The following is a 20142-nucleotide window of genomic DNA, read 5'->3' as shown; positions in this document are numbered from 1 at the left end:
ATTCATAAGACTTTGAAACTATTGTAACTTTGATTCAAACATATTTATGAGCATTTCCGTGACTGCTCCTGGGATATTTGACAACACATTACTGCAACAACATGTTGGCATGTAAATATTGCAAAAGCAATCTTAAATGATATCCCCCCATTTTCAATTTTACATATCATGGAGGTGAGAACCAAAAACTAACATACCTAAAAAGGTGATGATTTTTTAATTATTTTAGTTAATTCATTATTGTTTTGTGTTATTATATGTCTATGTATATGTTTTTAAATCAAAACCTCTGCAAAAGTTGGCAGTTATTTTATTTAACAGTTGTATTCATATCCATTTATTTCAATTCGTAGCACCAGAGAAACCAACGTGGCTAAATATTACAAAAACATCGTCAACGTCTATGGAGACTTCGTGGCATGAATCTGAACACACTTGCAGTATTACCCATTACATTGTTTCTTACGTACTTACTGATTTGAATCAATGTAACGTGGATATTGCATATCAACGCATGAAAAAAGAAAGTGTAACAACAAGCATGCATCTTACACATTTAAAACCACACTCTACCTATGTTTTATCAGTGGCTGCAGCAAACGGGAAACTTATTAGTGATCCAGCAAGTATAACCATAGTTTCTGGAGTTGATGGTAAGAATATAAAGAACTAAATCATATTTATATTCTATATACAATCATTTTTTGTATAAAATGGCTCACCTAATGATAACAGAGATCCCTTTGCAAAAGCGGAACTTCCGCTCCATCAAACTGATTACGTTAACATTACTTGACTTTGTGCAAGGAATTGGTGAACCAAATAGACGAGTAAAATGAATATATACGAGAAACATTTTAACCATAACCATGTCTTTCTCTTGTCACATATTAGCCCCATCAGGTCCACCAACTGACATTCAAGTTGACATGTCCACTAAGGGTCAGATCATATTTACTTGGAAACCACCGCTATGTGGCTACCGCAACGGTCCAATCATTGGATATAAATATCAATTTGTTGGAAAAGCAATCGAATATACGGATGCATTGACGAAATTCACCTCCATGACATCTGTTAATCTTGACGCGATGAATTATACTACCAACTTCAAGTTCCGTGTAGCTGCAAACACTTCAAAAGGTTTTGGACCATACAGTGACGAGTTCATACCAACAACTAATGCAAACTCAGGTAAAAGTTATGTTATCTTTGTATTTATGTTGAAGTTTCAAATTGATGTGAATAGTGAAAAAATGCTAGTGAGATTAACCCGTGGAGAATAGAGACACTATTCGAGTTTATCGGTAACTTTTGTTCAGATATTCTCATATTTAGTGGTGTTTGTGTTACTACTTTCATAAGGTGTTAATATTTGTCATGCCCAAATACAAGTGATTCGACAAACTCCATTAGATTGACGTATTGTCAGCACATTCAGAACAATATTTGTCAAAATCATTTTTGAGACAAAAAAAACCTGAACAAATCCACTGTTTGTACAAAAACAATTTAATACATAGGCCTACCTAATTTCAGTACGCATGGAATAAATTCACGGTAAAATCGGTGCTAAAATTGACCGATATTGGTCTGGCCTGCGTTTTGCCACACTGTTTGATTGGTGACGAATAAAAGCAGTCTGTTGAGACTGAAACTGACGATACGAGTTTTAAAAACTTGCGCCAAAACAGATACATGACAAGGCTGTTGAAAAGTGGAGTGTTCATAATTATATTGTCACGTTGTTTAGTTATGCATATTGATAGACAATATTCCAGGCTATTTATTTTATTTTCAGCATCTGCTCATATCGTAGTTGGTGTTCTCCTGCCGTTATTACTTCTCGTTACATTGGCTCTTTTGTTTTTTGTCATGTAAGTAACTTACTTCCTCAGCTCCATTCCTGCCCTCTTATTATATTAATAATTATATTAAACAGATAAAAAAGTAGAAAGCAAATTTATATTTCTACGCTACTCAAATATGGTGTACTCACCGGAGTGTTTTCACCGGGTCAACCGGCGTCTTCAGCGGCTCTGAAGATTTGTTGTTGCTAGTAACGTTGTTCGAGCCACCTCCAATGACATCACTAATGTAAATGACGTCAAACAAGGAGATGTTATGGCGCCCCCTTGGTTCAGGGTTTCTATTTACGTTTACCGCTACGTATGAATATACATCATTATGCATTAAGATTTAAGTATTTTAAAAACGTAAAATTATTGTGGATATTCATACCGAATATCAGTGCCAGGTTACATTTTAGCTAACTCATTGGAAAAAAATCGTCACTACATTGATATTAAACAAAAATGTGATGTTCCTATATATATTACCAAAATGTATGCAGGTGCAGATAACTCAGCAAACACAAAATTGTTTTTAAAACATTTTATCTTAACCATTTTGTGACAACGGTCTAATGACAATTAGTAGCAAATGTTAGTAGCAAACGCACGATATAGGCCTATGACAGCATTTGTAAATGTTTTGAAACATTTAATTTAAACCTCTATATAACCCAACATTATACGTTCACTGGCAACCTTTTTGTGCGGCCATTTACAAATGTTACAAAAACATTTTGTGTTGGCTTGACTTTGGAACATCCTCCTTCAAACTGCATTCCGCTCCTTATTATCTACTTGCTTTTTTAATTATTATTACAAGCATACGAAGAAAGCGCCGTGAGAAACGTACAAGTAGCACCAGACCTACAACGTCTCAAAACGTGACAAATATCGGTACCAATACAGGTACGTGTTCAAATAACTAATATTTTGCCATTACCATCTTTTGGAAGCAAAATAGCAGCCATGTTTGCTTACACCATTTAAAGACAGTATGGAGTCAAACATCTTTTATGTGAATATGTCCGTGTCTGTTTCTAAATACACATTGTTGTATCCACACCAAATGTTTACATGTCAACCAAATGTTGACATGTAAACATGATTATAGCAATATTTATTTTTGCATATCACGAACATGAGAACCAAGTGATACATTCCCACAAAGACAACGATATTTGCATTATTTTTAAATCCATTATTTATTGCTTTCTGTTGGTATTATCTCTTTCAAGTTTTTAAAACAAAACCACAGTGAAAAAGGGTTCCACCCATAATGGGACTAGAACCGAGTTTACAGGTCGCAACTAGCTAGAGTGTACTGTTTAAATTATCGTTCTGTTTTCATTATTGTTAGTCATAATTTTAGTACTAATTTGTCAAAATAAAAGTTATAATCGCAGCTATGTTTTAAATTGTGTGGAACTTTATATCTCAGAAATGTCTGGTTCTTCATCGCAAAATCCTGCAAATCGTGTACCGGAAGTATTCGTGAGGCCAACGATAGAGTTAGTGTTACCCGAACCATCATCTGACATGTCTGAGGGAGAACCCAAGCCTCAAGAACGAGTAGATCCAACCTACGCACATATTAGAAAACCATCAAATAGCCAAGTGGTAGATGACACTGTTAATGATTTCAATATAGCAAAGAATACAGAATACTACAGGTCTAACGCCAAAAGCTCCACAGAGTGTTACAGGCCTAACCCAAAAAGTTCAATATATGTGAAGAAGCTACTGGAGTACGTAAAACAGAAGAAGAGAAATGGACCTGAACATGAGCTAAATATGGAACACGAGGTTTGTAATCGTAATCAAAATCTTAACTATATATAACTTAAGCCTCCTTTAAGAATGCGACTTTAAAAAAAATTCTAACCCTAATGCTACCATTAGGCTTTACCAAAACTAAACATTTACCATAACTTTGGTTTAGTACCGCTGCTAAGCTGAAGCATTGTGCACTTTTTAATAGAAGCATGAGAATTTCCAAAGTGCAAGGGCCAATGTTGATTTTAAGATGTAGAGCCATTTTGAATTTGACCCCTGGTGACCGCTAGAAGTCACGAAAGGTCATACAAGGGTAAAATATTGAAAATGCTCCGATCTTGTTGAGAGACCAAATTACTCGTCTGATCACAAGGATTAAAACAATGTATAGTTTGTGCTATCTACGATATATCGTTACGGAGTTATTCCACAAAAACCTCATGTTTAGCTAAAATATCACATTTGTTGTTGTACAGGGGTAAAAATTTCAACTCAATCTCCGATTTTGAGCAAGAATAGTGTAACATTGTTCGCCTTGACATAAGAATCAAGAAATGGTATAGAACTTGCCTTTTAAACTGTTTACTTTACTTGTTATGTACAATGGAAGTCAAAGATCAACAGTGGCCTATGTCCATCCAATGGCCTATGACCTTATTTGCCCTCTATCTCAGTAGGTAAACACAGTACATAGGCAAAACAATTCTTTTTCTGATTCGTTTCAGCTACACGACCAATTTGCCACCGTTTTTTTTTTCAAATTTGGAGCAAGTTGAAATATTTTCACCCCTGTACAACCAAAAAAGTGAGCTTTTACCTAAAAGTGTGTTTTTGTACGATAACTCCATAACGATAGGTCGTCAAATGGTCGTAGATAGCACAAACTATATACACTGTTTTTATCATTGTGATCAGACAAGTAATTTGATATGTCTCTTGTTGTTCATATTCAAGGTTGTTTTTTCGTTTCTAATTACAGACTATATCTGATGTAGGAACCGAACTTCCAGCTGAAGTAGCAGCTAAAGAGATCAATGAAGAAAAGAACAGATACAAAAATATTGTCACCTGTAAGTTTCTAACAATGTTTAAAGATAATTAATGAGTTAAAAAGAAATTACAATTTAAATCATAAGCCCTCTCAAAAGTTATTTCTCTTTGCCGAGTTGGACAATTCGTGTCAGAGCAAATGGCAATGACCTAAATGGCGAGGCAGTTTAATTAAATGAGCATGTTTAATTCAAACCAGCTTTCCAGAAACTGACATTCACCTGAGGCAATTTGATGTCAAATGGTAACAGTATTTTAGCCATAATATTGTTGCCTGAGTTCTTACCCCTTTTTCAGCTAAAACGTTGCAAAAAAGGACTGATCTGATAAATTTTGGCTTATTTGAAGATATTATGCGTGAGTAGTATCTCAAACACTTGTGTATTATTTGTGTGACTTTTACAGACGATCATTCGCGAGTAATCCTTCTCCCTGTGAACGATGACCCTGATACAGATTACATCAACGCTTCTTACATAGATGTAAGTTTAACAATGGTAAATTTTCCATTCCAATAATTCAAATATTTTAGCTTCTCAAATCCATTAAATGAGTATTCACGACTTTATCTTTCGCCATCGGAGCTGATGGCTTGATCACAAGTGACTTGGTCCACTGCCTTTCCTGCGAAACAGCTTTTCCCGGAAGTGAAGATGTTTTTGTTTTGAGCAGTGGATCGTCGTATACGTGATCGAGAGAAACGAGACATTCGTCGCTGTTGATTGCTTTGGCCCCTTCTTACGGATGTAACCGAAAGCGAGACAGAAAGAGAAAGAAGCCACCCCAGGGGGGGGGCACTTCCATAACAGATATGCATCATGTGCCTCAGGATAGACCCCTTTTTCAAACCGGCTTGTACCCAATGACCCCCTTTTTGTGTTATGGTCCTACCTATTACCCAATGACCCCCTTTAAAAAAAATTCATGTACTCAATGACCCCCTTTTTTCTATTTCTTGCTACCCAATGACCCCCCTTTTTAATTCCCAAATTTAGGTGGTATTTGTGTTCTCCTTCAGAAATAATGAGATTTCTCAAATTTCCAAGGTGGCCAAGTTGTTTTTTCGCAGTTTGGCACTTATTTATGTGTACTTAATGATACTCTTTTGGCAATCCTGTACCCAATGACTCCCATTTTACTTTTTGTTACCCCAATGACCATCCTTTTTTCAAAGTTTCATACCGAATGACCCCATTTTTTCAGGTTGTGTACTGAATGACCCCATTTTTGTAATTGTACATTTGACCTGAATGCCCCCTACTTTTAACATGGCCGAGGCACATCCCTGCCATTTCAGACAGGGAGTGTCTCCCCCGGGGAAGCCACACCATCCGGTACGGTAGTTCTACCATATGTTAAAGGGTTGTCGGAGAAACGTCAAAGAATCTTCAGGAAACATAACATCTCTACAGCCATGAGGCTCACCAACATGTTTAAAAGTCTGCTGGTCCACTCTAAGGACAAGAGAAACATTGCGCAGACTAGTGACGTTATGTACAATATTCCTTGTAAAGGTTGTGACAAGTCTTATGTAGGTGTAAAGGGAGACTGGACGTCAGTTCGGTACATGACTAAAAGAACAGAAAGAGGTATCTGAATCAATCGCAGAAAGAAAGTTCACGAGAGCAAACAGAACAGAATCAACCTCAGAACAGCACGCACAAATAAGTCATTAAAGACCACATAGCTCAAGAAAATCATATCACAGAATGAGAAGGTGGAACAATCCTCGATAAGGCCAAAAACAAATCTGGGCAAACACAGATTTTTTTGGCCGACCGACCGACCCAGTTAATCAAAAAACATCAAACACTTTTTTTAACAATGATATAGAAATAAAGAAAATTATGTTTTTCCTATAAACATGTCTAATGACACTTGAAAGTTAATATTCCTGTCAATCACAGCTTTTTTTTTATTTTTTTATTTCCCCTCCCCAACAATATTTTGCCATCAATCAACATCAATATAGAAAAGAAAGCATGACAAGTATGGTCTGGGATTTTGTACTACAGGCTTCCAGCCCATCACCCTTGCAACAAGCATGCATTTATACTAAATTTTATATTGAATCTTTATCAAGATTTTGTTGCCAATAAGATTAAACTTTATATGGTAAGATTGAAATACATAAAAGTTTGACACAAGTACAAAATGTAAGGCTGAATGTCGTATAATTTCTCTTACCCCACACAGCGTCATCATCCGTATTATCTTCGTGTCAAAAATTGCCGTGATAGTACGACGAATCCTCTCGTTTTTCAAAAGCTACGCATGGCGATTTTGTTCGAGATAGGCCGAGCGACTCAGGCTAAGCATACCATATGCACACGATATGAGATACCACATAGCCTTCAACAGAGTTTCTATTATATGTTTTTACGATTTGCGCATGATCAACTACCCCATATGATATTGCCATTACAAGAAAATTCGATTTTTGTCAGGTAAAACCCAGGTTTTGTTTCCAATACACTAACTGGAAATGCAATACACTAATTATCGGGGATTGCTGTTTGCTGTGGATATATTTTACTGCATTTTATCCGTAACGATTTTGAAATCGTTCATCAAAATGGTGATATATTAAACTGTTTGAGAATTACAATTATATAAAGGAACACGTGTGCAGAATACTAAAGGACAAGTCTATACAATGTACATATCAACACATTATACCACTTTCTTTATCTGCGTCAATAATAGAATATTGATTTCAATCGAATTGAATACATCTCTCCATTTTGAGTTTGTACTCCACCACTGAGCGATCTAGCGAACGATTTCTAGCCAATCAGATGGGACCCCTTTTCTTGCGTTCGGTGAAATACCAATCGCCCGTCGCTCACCAACGGAGTATTAAGTTTATATTTATAATATAGGGTGTCGACACTGTGCCCCACTTGATGCAACACGTGTACAGATCTAAGAAACAATCAACCTACTCCTATCTACCCCATGTCTGGGCAAACAAAGACTTTCTTGGCCTAAGGACTCAAATGCAATCAGCAGAAAAAATCGTAGGAAGGGGGCCAAAGCAATCAACCGTGACAAAGGTTTCGATTCTCTCGATTACGTATACGATTCACTGTTCAAAACAAAAACATCACTTCCGGGAATATGTCAACAAGCCGTTTCGCGGGAAAAGCAGTGGACCAAGTCACTTATGATCAAGCCATCAGTCCCGATGGCGAAAGTTAAAGTCGTGAGTACCCATTTAATGGACTTTTAAAGCAAAAATGTTTGAATTTATTTATCTACAATACAAATGCATCTATTTACTGTTTTCTTTCCAATCATACACAAATACTAACAGATGCTTCGTAGTAAATGAAAGTAAACTGTCTGCTTTGAAATAAGATACTGGCATGTTTCATGTTAGTTTCAAAATAAGTTGAATGTCACTTCTATTTTTCTCTAGGGATACCGACAACCGAATGCATTCATAGCAACACAAGGTAAACATAATTATGACAATGTAATTAATTTTTTACTGTAATATGGGCATTATCCATTGCCTCACGGGAGCACGATGGCATAGCAGTTAAGTGATCAGACGCATGGTTGTGTATTTGAGACACCTCTCGGTCAATTTGTTGAGTCCACGGGTAAGGCACTAAAATTCCAATCGCTTTACTTCGCCCAGGTGTGAATTGGTAACGGCTTAGAAGCTGATTATGTAAAAGGATAAAGGAAATGCCTCACAGTTTAAATTCAATTTTTACGCATTATTCACTTTCAAGATAATTTTATTTCAAATCAGCAAAGTTTATAAACATTTTAAATACAACATATTTAAAAACTACGTATTCTTTGCTAGGCCCAAATAAAGAGACCCTGGTTGATATGTGGAGAATGGTATGGCAAGAAAACTCAAGAACCATCGTCATGGCAACAAACCTGAAAGAAGGAGTCAAGGTATGATTTAAAAAAGGCCCATATAAGAGTAGCCATGTATGCTTAGATACTATTCCTTGTTTCGAGTGTGGTAGTGAGCTGCGTATTTCACGGGTCGCAGTATCGAATCGCGCGTTAGGCTTATCATCGCAGAGCGTGTACAGAGCGGTTTGTCGGCACGGTTGCGGCGCACACGCGTAAAATTATTGGCATCGCTACCAAAAATTGAGGTGAAAAGAAGTGTAAGCACAAGCAGAAACATTAGTTTCGAAATAGTAAGCAATTACTATATCCTTTCTGAATGGCTCAACGTGAATTTCTCCAAAAATGATTTATCAGCAATTTCATTTATTGCCTTGCTGCGCCTTCAACTGCAATATACTGCATTGCGGTATCCCAATAAAGTTATATATATTTTAGGAAGTTGAGTTGCGGCAAACTGTAGGCTAATCAATGTTCTTCCTACATGTAGTTCAGGTATAATGAAATGTACTCCCGTAGTTCAGGACTGATAAAGATTGTTTTGTGGACACCAAAACTGTTTTTTCCGCGACAAGTATACTGTCGACAATGCCAATAAATACTCACTCACTTTAATACGTTTCAGCGTAAATGTCAACAGTATTGGCCACAGAGAGGGAAAATAATCCAGTATGGAGATATTTCCGTAGCAAACAAAGATGAGGAGAAAACTAAACACTTCACTGTGCGAACTTTTCTATTGGAAAAGGCAAGTTTAAATGATCTTTCAACTATATAAGTCATTTGGATTATGGTATGTCAAGCAAACTGCTTTTGCATGATTATAATTTTGTTGCCCCCCCCCCCCCTCCTCCCCAGTAATATTTAATAAGCATTTAAAACTCATTTCTGAGTTAATCGGCTCAGAAGGAATATCGCAGTAGCGCCCACTTGACTAGTGTGGAGTCGAACCTGTTGAAAGCTTTTTTTTTTTTTTGAGTTCAGCAGAGGTTTGACCACAGCCCTCTTCCAGTTGGAAAGGAAATCGATTAAAAGATTTGACACTTTGATTAACATGCGAATAAACTCACTTGTTTGGTTCGAAATTTTGGTAGTTTTACTCATTAAGTAACAAAGCTTCTCACAATTTATTTCTTTTTCAACAACAGGATTATCAAGCAAGTAAATCCTAGTCCACATAGAGAGCTAGCTGTCGATCAGAATGTATTGTGCCTAGGTTTAATGTAATCAGCATTAGCCTACATGTCCCCTTTGTCAAAGGAATTCTTTTCCTGTCCCCTGAAATGAACAGCTTGCCAGGTTGTCATACAGCCAATGACAATATGATCCAGATGATCAATTGGGGAGTGAATTACATTTATATGACCTTTTCAGTGAAGAGACAATTGATTGTCAAACGTTGACAGTTTGGTTTGTTATGCTTGAAACAATTTTAGCAATAGTATGATTGAATGAGTTATTGCCCTCTATTTCAGCGCAAAAATTTGGTGCAATAGAGAATATGTTATGTAATTATGAAAGATATGAACCGAGCGATTGTTTTATTGTTTTTTTGTTTATATAGAAAACTGATGCTGATGATGAGTTTCGTGAAGTCAAGCACTTCCATTACACTGGTTGGCCCGACATGGATGTGCCAGATTTCGCTGCACCCGTGCTTCGATTCTTGGACGAAGTCAACACACACAACCCTGATGATGCTGGACCTATTGTTATTCATTGCAGGTAATTTCCTATTTCGTTAGTCATTCACTCATATGTGTATTTAGTGAATAAAACATTTCATTTACTGTTGTTTATTGTCAGGTATGTATCAGGCTTCTGATTGAATCAATTCGCGAAGCTCCCACGTGATCATAATGTTTATGAAGAAAAAGTAGAGAATTAAATCTAATACTGGACCTTACATTTCGTTAACACGACGCGTCGTCCGATACCATCGGATATCGTCGGGTGATTGAATCAGGTCAATAAATTCCTTTCAGTGCCTGGAGAGTTGAAAGCGTAACACTCCTCTCCTAGTCAACTATGGGATTTAGGCTCTCTCACAGACGGCTTCACGTACACCTCTTTCAAATCAGCGGTCTTCCTTGTCAAGAGTGTTGCTCATGGGACTAGCTCTTAATCAGAGCCCTCATGATATTGCGTAAGTCCAGTCTAGTGACTACGGTAAAAGCCACATACAAACCCTCTGATCACCACAAGACTGCCCCCTCTCCTCTGATCGCGAAATATCTAGTGACTGAGTGACCAGCCGAGGCAAAGGCACATCTAGAACAGCTCAGAGAGGGCAGATCATGATTTTCACATTTTGTTTTTAACATGACATATTGAGGAATAATATTAAGGCTCAGAATCTCAGCTACATGGGACCAGTCACTGAAAGGAATTGTACGCCGTCTCTCATATGAGCAATCGACATGATTAGTCGAGTCAACGAAATGTTTGTTTCCAGCATTTGATTTAATTATGTACTTTTGTTTTACCAACTGGATGAATTATGTATAATAAGATTTAGAATAAAGTAACCTATAATGGTCTGAAACGTTAAGCTTATTGTTTTCTTTGGAAAGCAAAAGTGTTTCAAAACATCTGTATTGTTCTACTCATCGTGCCCAATTTTTATCTTCCAGTGCTGGGGTTGGACGTACTGGTACATTCCTTGCCATTGATGCCATGCGTAAAATGGCTGAGGCTGAAAACAAAGTAGACGTGCTTGGATATGCTACGTATATGAGGACGAGACGACCCAATATGATCCAAACGGAGGTAAAATGATATGAGCTAAACTCAACTGTCCCTAGCTGCCCTGTACCAGCGAAGTCCTGGATTTTGCTTTCGGACCTTCCCCGCGCTCTTCCCAGGCGACTTTAAGTGCATTTCCGGTCCATACTCGCTCTTGCCGGTTTCTCCAGGTACTCAGTTTCTTCCAACATCTAAAACTGAACTATCGTGTTGATTGTGGTTAATACAATAAAAGTTTTGGAAAATGGTGCAGATTGCCTAAATAACAGTAGGATAATCCCAAACACTAAACACTTGAATTGATATTGCTTTCGCATACCACTGTGTTTATTGAAAAAGAATGGTCTCTTTTTGGACTTCATGATGCTGTTTGAAGTAGGTATCTGTAATACTCTACATTATTGCATTTATTCAGCCGGCATCATCAGTTTAGAATTAATTAGCATCGTAACTATTGTCTCTATTTATTTGTATAGCACCAATATGTGTTTGTCTACGAAACATTATTAGAAGCTTTCTTCTGTGGCACAACGCAATTAAGTGTTGAAGATGTCGACTACCGGTGGAACGATCTTGTGAACGAAGAATCACTCAAAGGACAGTTACAGGTTTGATTCAGTTTATAACATTTTGTCCTAATACGTTAAAGCTAAAATAGTTTGTTTCCTGTAGGTCGCATTTCGTAGTTTTTTTGGCAATCAAGAAAAAAATTAACTTTCAAGCAAAAGATTGATACATACTCATGCATTTTGTTTACAAACAATATTGATTCACTAAATATCAATCTATAGTTTTCCTACATTTTCACATCAAACCTACTCTGCACTGATTTGATAATAAATATAAGAAATATTTTACCATAAATCTTAACTCTAAAACACACAAAAACCCAATCTACATTTAGGTTCTCATGTCAAAACTTACATTTTAACACTCACCAGCTAAACCTAAAAGGAAAAAATCCGATTGATATGAATATATCTGATGAAGATTATATTTTAATAGGAAAATTTATTACATGTTTTCAGTCTTTACAGGCAATGTTTCCCGAGGTATCACGTGACCGATGCAATGGAGGGAATCAACCTGAAAATGTTCCGAAGAATCGATTTCAAGATTATATTCCGAGTAAGTGTGTGACAATGTACAATCATTATATGGAATATGGACTACACAACATTTTAGTGTAGACCAGAATACTGACTACAACCTTTAATATCTATACTATCCGTTTAATAGACCATTTCGGTCGCAAAGGCTTACATATATGGTGAATTCGCCTCATGAATCCCGAAAGCTCCTTCCACTGATTTGTCACTGATGACGTATCATCAATGCGAATATATTTACTGTGCAATTCCTCAATATTCAACGTGCGCAATGAAAATGTTTGTATCACGATGAATTATGCAATGAGGATGTGCGATAGATTATACGTTATCTGGGATCCAATAATAGTTTTCGGTATTTTACCAGAAATGGCAATTAATGTGCTTGCTTTCTGCACTTATTGCACCCGACAATATTCCTTGCATTCAAGAATCCTAGAACTGTTACAACAGACTTATTGCCAAGATTATTGAAGGCTTCATTTTCTTCTTGCTTGTAAGGTTCATCTAAATACGTTGTACCTGATGTACCTTACACGAAAAAAAGAAGAAGAAGAAGCCTATCGCTATCCTGGCAATAAATATGTTGTAACAAATCAAGCACAATACCATCACATATATATTTATATAAAACGGAATGCAAGTAATGTTGTCCAGGTGCAACAGTCGCAGCGATCACGTAATCGATACCCACCGTATGGGTGACGTGACATCTAATGACAACAGTGTTATGACACACTGGCTATTGCGCACACATATTGCGGTGTCCTCGTTCACTTAGAGTATATTTTATATTTCATATTTCATATTTTATATTTCAGCTGACTCATCTCGGCCATATTTGATGACAACTGATGACCATACGGCGGGATACATCAACGCTACGTTTTGTGACGTATACAATTTTATTTGTTTCAAATAATCTGAATAAGTCTATACTATTCCACTATTTAAAAACTTGTGCGTTGGCCCAGTTTGTACATGTTCAGTGGTGTAGGGACCCGGTGTAGGGGCTGCTCCACTCCGGTGTAATACCCTCTAAGACACTGACACTGTGTTTGTTGTTTTTTCGATAATTTTTGTCCCACCCCTGTAAGTCACCTTGCACAATTTGCCGTTGCCCCTTGTTACATGTTGCTGTGTTTCACAATTTGCCCATGGACCATTTCAACTAGTCTGGATGTAAAATATCTTCAAAAATATAAACTTAAATATCTAACATTACCTGTCAGTTTTTTATAACTTGACCTTTATCCTTGAACATAATTGGCCATTTGATAATTTTGGGATCAAATTTACAATTTATGATTTTAATATTTACGAACTCGTTTATTTGAGATGGGGTTATGGCTTGTGGGTGGTTAAACATTAATTTTGAATACGTCAACTAAATCTACATTTGTATACACATTTGTTATTTCATCATAAAGGGTCACAAGAAGAAAGCGATGTTCGTGGCAACTCAAGTCCCGTTGCCAAATACAGTCGGTGATTTCTGGGCCATGGTGTTTGACTACAAGTGCAATACCGTTGTTGCACTCAATGATCCCTTGAAAACAGACAAGGTAAATTAAAATGAGTAATTTAGGTAAATAAAACAAGATGGCGTCTTCTGATCAATTAAAACACATCGAAAACATTAGAATTTTACAAATCATACAAACATAATATCATGAAATACTGGAGTTTAAATTGTTATAGACCTTATCAAATAAACCAACCGGAACGGTATAACGATTCGATAGGGTCTTTTTAGATAAAGTAATTACATGTATCTAATGCCAGGGTACAAAAGATAATAAGTTGGTGTAAAATGTTCGATCGTAATGAAAGTAGGAAAATTATGTACCGTACGACGGCTATGGATTGACCAATAACACATATAACTCATTTCCCACTCAACTTATACACCCCTTATCCTGGTGAATTCAGAAATCTTTTTGAAGCAGTATACATAGTATAGTTAGGAACCTTAAAGGTACGAGGATGTTTGTTTCTGTGTGGCAACAACGAGAACCTATTTTTGAACAGCGATTTTGAAGTTCATACAAATTAAAGACATAAAGAAAAATCTAGAGGGTTTCACTCACAAAAAAACAACATAATATAATATGTATGAAAATGAAAATTTATGTTATAATAACAAAAAATAGGTAAACTAAATATTATTGAACAATTCCGTTTAAACTGATATAGAAAACGTTGTTGCATTTTATTTTTTAGACGTGTGGTCAATATTTGCCGAATAAGGGTATCATCACATGTGGCCTGTTTACTATCGAGTTGTTGAATACTGATACGTCTGACAACACAACTGAAAGGAAAGTTCGACTAACAAAAACATACAGCAAGGTAACAAGATTAGTTAATTAATGTGTGTCTCAACCACAGAATTAGAGAAGGAGAACCGGGACTCCCTATACCGCCACGTATAATCGCGCCGTCAGTTATGGGGAGAAAATTGGGGGTATTCGGGTCCTTGCCGACAGTGCGCGGAGATGAACGAAAACAATTCTGCGTCTCATCTAATGCGTTTTCGTACTCGCGTGCTGGTCGCATCAAGTGCGTCTCTCAAATTCGCCCATCAACCACGTCGCGCTTGCCTCGAGCGCATTCCGAGGGAAACCGAATACCCCCAATTTTTGCTCCATGCCTGTATCAAGATGGCGGTCGAGTCCTGATTCTCTGGTTTTAATTCTGTGGTCTCAACTCCATTAGCTCAGTTGTTAAAGCGCCGGACTATGGTACAATTTCACGTTTTCAAAAGCGCTTGATAGTAAGCACATATGCTAACTATCGAGTTTTTACGGTGTATATGTAGAAGTATTGCACGGCAAAATATTGAAATATATAAAAATACAATTTTGTTTAAATATATTAAAAGACCAGCGAATAGGCTGGGATAAACATTTATTTTGATAGTTAAATAAACTTGTAGATAAAAGGGATATATCAAATTAATTTCTATACCCGGAAGACCAACTCAATATTTTGATAGAATATTGTAAGTTGAAATTACAAAGCACCTGAAACTGAATTAGACTCGAAACTGTTTTATTCTTCAATTTTTTCTTCTTGGACATTGTCTTACTTGCTTATGTCGAGTGGTGTCCTCGAACTGTGATTTACTTTAATGCAAGGATGTCAAAATTTAAATATATTTTGCGGTCAAAATGATTGTATATCCATGTCCGTAATAAATATACTTTCAACACAACTAGTCCGTCAAGAGGTCCCCGACCAACCGAGCACCCAAGGCATAATACATAATACGAGGTGCACTGTTGGGGCGCTGCCGTACATCTTGAAGGACTAAACCCATCCTGAATGGTCGCAACTTCCATTCAAATCTCTAAACACTCATTGTCCTTGAAAACGTTGTTTTAATCTTTAATTGTGCGGACTTTTACCTTATATGAATGTTAATCATAAGTTATACTTCTCATCCAACTTTCATCTGGACGTAAGCGTTACGATAACGAGAGACCATGATGATTTAATAGAAAAATATTTATACTTAAAATTAAAAATAATAATTTGGATCGTACATAACTTTTGTTTTTTAATATTTCTTGAAGACCGATGTCTTTGATGTCACCATCATCCAATACACCGACTGGCACGCTGATTCCGATTTGCCTGACTCTCCAGCTTCATTTGTGACGCTAATGAATCGTGCTGAATGGAGCCACCAAAACAAGAAGGACGAAAGAATGGCTGTAATGTGCATGTAAGATTTATTATCAAATTAAAATGTGTAATGAATATACGAAGTTATGAAGATCATAAAAACCGCTGCAAATAGAAGGACCTTACATTTGATAAAATTTTCTAAACTTTTGTAAACACAAATTACATGTAACATTCTTGTAAAAGAGAAATTAACAGATGTGATAAATGATGTTTCTTTTCTACAGGAATGGAGTAGACCGATGTGGCCTTTTCTCTGCTTTGATCTCTATAACGAATCAAATCAATGAAACACAACGAGTCGATGTCTTCCGTGCTGTCAAACGACTTAAGAAAACCCGACACAATATGGTCAATTCAATAGTAAGTCGATGATTACAAAATAATGTTCATGTTCAGCACCTACACTAACAACATCGTAGGATATTTTAGCTGTAAGAACCATGCATTGGCTCTGTGGATGTATTATGTGATACATGTGTGTGACATTAATGTGACCCATATGTATCTATTTTTATGCCTTGGGCGTATCTTTTCTATAAGGCAAATGTTGATTATTCATATTAAAACATTTCCATAAGAAATAGATTTGTATTGTTTGGTGTTAAATGTTGATTTTAACTGTCAGATATGACCTCTTTTAATTTGGGCCCAAACAGACGAGGCAATACAAAGACACTCGCTATTTAATACCAGAAAATGTGTAAAAACTAAGATAATTTTGGGTAAATTCGGCCGAAAATTTTGACTTTTGGTATATCAATGGGTCCAAATTTCTTGAAAAATTGGTATATTTATGGGTCTACTTCCAAAATCTCAGCGGCACGTCCCTACCAAAACCAAACTTGAGTACCCCCCCCCCCGGGTCGCCAATGCGAGCCATTCGTTCGAACGTGAGTCGTGTCGGTTCTTTTGGTATGTCACGACTGCCCGCACGCCATGTACATACTGTGTTATGCACATCACGTACGCGTTCGACTAGTATTTCCATCGTAATAAAATAAACCGTATTTCCATCGTAATAAAATAAACCGTCTTACTTTATTCAAAATCTCGGATTTTGACAAAACCACAGCACCTCAAGTCTTGATTTTTGCAGGGTATGTTAGTTTACTATTAATCAGAATTTTGAAATATATTGAGGGCGTTCTCCACAACAAATATTATAATATGGCTTTAACTATCGTGGCTCAAAAGTTGACCACAAGTCATGGAGTGTGGCCCTGTCTCCAATACATTCGAAAGTCATTGTGAATATCGAAACATATTGATGTTAAGACCCGTGTCATGACATAATGCCCATGTTAGAGATCTTAGTGATCATTCAATGACCCAACACCTGTTTTAACTGTCTGACATCTTTATTGTGGCTTGCAACTTTAGGCGCCACATCTAATTTGGTCCTACAGAACTATCGGTGCCCGGTCCCGGTACCGATGACTCTTAACATCACTCCCTGGAGATTGTATCAAGCAAAATAACTATTAAACCGTTGCATAGTGTTACTGTTTTTCATTTAAATAAAATAACGAATGCACTTAACAAATGTAGTGCCAAATAGTGTCATCGGTACCTCTTCGAGCACCGATAGCACTATAGGACCAAAAAAGATGGTGTGCTTTAGCTGTATTAGGTGTTACAAATGTTAAACCCAAATGTTTTTGACGCCCATGATACGAGATACTGTGATTATAACAAGTAACGAGTATCACTTTTGCGTTTCTTTCTTCTACTGCAGGATCAATACAGGTTCTGCTACCAGACAGCACGTGTGTATTTGGAGTCCTATGCCACATACGCAAACTTAATGTAGGAGTGATACATGGGGTATCGAGAAAATTTCTATGATATGATTCGCAAAATGGGCACTTCAAGTATAGAAGAAAATCACGTGATATCTTGAAGAATATTGCACAGATTACAACAAAGGGAAATGCAAATGTCTTGATTTAGTCGACAGGTTGACGTCCACTGTAATACTCAAGCAGCAAACTGCTTGTTCATACAAAAAAACACATCTTGGCATGTTGTGGCATAACGTGTATAGGGCGCTTACATGAGAGATTATTAGGTTACCTGCCTTCAGGAGAGCATGGAGATCAAAACAATCACCTATAAATGCTACATCATGTCTAGGTATAGCAGGGGAATGTATTGTACTCCAGCATTCTTGCAGGAAATTCCAGTAGGAGACCTGATGAGGACATCGTGAATGCACCATATACTGAAAGAGTACAAATGCCAGATGTGAAGCCAGTTCAATATAAAGACGTTATGTGACATTTAGCATTAATGTTGGATACAATTAGGACGTAGTTGATAATTCACACTCTAGAAGAGTGCCAAATACGAAACATGAGTATTTCAGAAAAATACCCTCCTACGACATTGGCTACACTGGGTTAAATTTAATCTCATTATATCCCATGTGGTCAGAACATGATATCCTAGCCAAGATCTACACAATGTTTGTGCCCTATCCTTTACTGTGGGAGCTAACTTTCTGGTTTAATTTCAAATGGATATGGGAGTCACAATTCTACAACTTTATCAAAACAGTTTCACATTTGTATGATCCTACTTGTATTTTTTCAATATGTTAGGGAAAATCAAATTCATCTATATAAAACTACCAACAGAAAAAATGTAACCTTCAGATAATCATAAGGAGAAGAAATATAATAATTATACAAAGCTGTTGTAATTTTGAACTAAAGTGACTATTTTGAGTCTTTAAATAATGTTAACAGAGTCATATTGCATGCACTGTATAATGTAAGGATAGCAGGGTAAACACATTCTCATATTTATAATGAGATAGATATACATCTAAGGTAATAATAAGTATACAATTAAGCAAGTGTGAATAGTTTTAACTATTCACACTTGCTTAATTTTATACTTAATTGTATATTTAAAAATATTATATTCAAAATGAAAATCATGCATTTTGTTTTGTTTTATAATGCCATATTAATTTTACTGTCACTGCATAGTGCGTATAATCATGATTATAATACTTCGAGCGCCAACAGTGGAACCAATCGATTCCTTCGAGATAATTTCCAGGAGTACAGTATACCAAATATTATTACTATTACAATCAAATTGATGAAGCGCATTTTACATTTCTTACAAACAATTTCTTATTCATAGGGCTCGCCTTGCATAATCATAAGGAGAAGAATATAATAATTAGCCTATACATAGCGTTTGTAACTTTGAGCTAAAGAGCCTACAATCTTGGAAATAATACTTGGAACACTTGGCACACTCTGCCGTAAATTCCGTGCAGAATTTCTAATAATCATGGAAATGACGTATATTGTGCTTGGGAACAAACATGACATCTACAACAATGATTTACCCTTCCCACTCCCCATCAATCAATGTTGGACACATTGGGAAACCGCTGAAAACATTGGCATTTCTCAACATTGCATGGGGGAAAGGCGGTGACAGTTTTCTGTTATTTACACGCAAGCGTTCCAAGACTTATTTCCAAGATTGTAGTTTGGGTCATTAAATAATGTTAACAGAGTTATTGCATGCATTCTATAATGTAAGGATATTATGGGAAACACATTCTCATATTTGTAATGAGATGGATAATCTAAGCTTGTAATAAGTAAACAATTATTGAATATATGAATACAAAACCCACCCAAGTCCATACTTTGGCCAAATTGAGTTCAGCATGGGAAATTGTTGCTATACGTAGGCCTGTTATATGTATGAAAGAACAACTCAAATTCATCCTCTGTGTCTATTGAGCATGTGCAAAAATAGCATGTATGAAAGAACCACCCAAGTCCAGGATTTGAGTCTTGTAACACATTGATTGAAATCCAGTATGTATAAAAGTCCAATTGTAAAACATACATTGCTGGAGAGTAAAAAAAAAAAAAAAAGGGATTAATCAAGGAAAGTGCGTGGTTTATATTACATGGCAGTATGTTTATCAACATTATACATACATGTGTGCTTTATTTTGTATTATCTTACTAGTGATAATCTCATTCCAACATTGTTGTCTTTGTATA

At 36.4% G+C, this 20142-nt stretch overlaps 3 protein-coding genes across 3 annotated transcripts; all 3 read left to right on the top strand.

The window, feature by feature from the left end:
* Positions 1–541: 541 nt before the first annotated feature.
* On the top strand, positions 542–9333 carry LOC140138271 (uncharacterized). Its single transcript, XM_072160186.1, has 10 exons — positions 542–653; positions 895–1194; positions 1802–1877; positions 2674–2759; positions 3292–3656; positions 4606–4696; positions 5082–5158; positions 8098–8134; positions 8497–8594; positions 9181–9333. Exons 1-10 carry the CDS (start codon positions 542–544, stop codon positions 9331–9333), a joined length of 1395 nt encoding a protein of 464 aa, XP_072016287.1.
* Positions 9334–10127: 794 nt separating this feature from the next.
* LOC140145897 (receptor-type tyrosine-protein phosphatase epsilon-like) lies at positions 10128–13454 on the top strand. The gene is made up of 5 exons (XM_072167614.1): positions 10128–10280; positions 11189–11324; positions 11777–11908; positions 12329–12428; positions 13231–13454. Exons 1-5 carry the CDS (start codon positions 10183–10185, stop codon positions 13329–13331), a joined length of 567 nt encoding a protein of 188 aa, XP_072023715.1. The 5' UTR covers positions 10128–10182; the 3' UTR covers positions 13332–13454.
* A 15-nt stretch (positions 13455–13469) lies between these two features.
* LOC140145896 (receptor-type tyrosine-protein phosphatase T-like) lies at positions 13470–18928 on the top strand. The gene is made up of 5 exons (XM_072167613.1): positions 13470–13974; positions 14633–14761; positions 15988–16139; positions 16327–16462; positions 17838–18928. The coding sequence occupies exons 1-5, from the start codon at positions 13858–13860 to the stop codon at positions 17910–17912; spliced, it is 609 nt and encodes a 202-aa protein (XP_072023714.1). The 5' UTR covers positions 13470–13857; the 3' UTR covers positions 17913–18928.
* Positions 18929–20142: the final 1214 nt, after the last annotated feature.

Source organism: Amphiura filiformis, chromosome 2, assembly GCF_039555335.1.
Source record: "Amphiura filiformis chromosome 2, Afil_fr2py, whole genome shotgun sequence".
In the NCBI taxonomy this organism is placed as follows: Eukaryota; Metazoa; Echinodermata; class Ophiuroidea; order Amphilepidida; family Amphiuridae; genus Amphiura; species Amphiura filiformis.
Note: the sequence above shows the minus strand (reverse complement) of the source record. Positions and strands in the feature narration are given on the sequence as shown.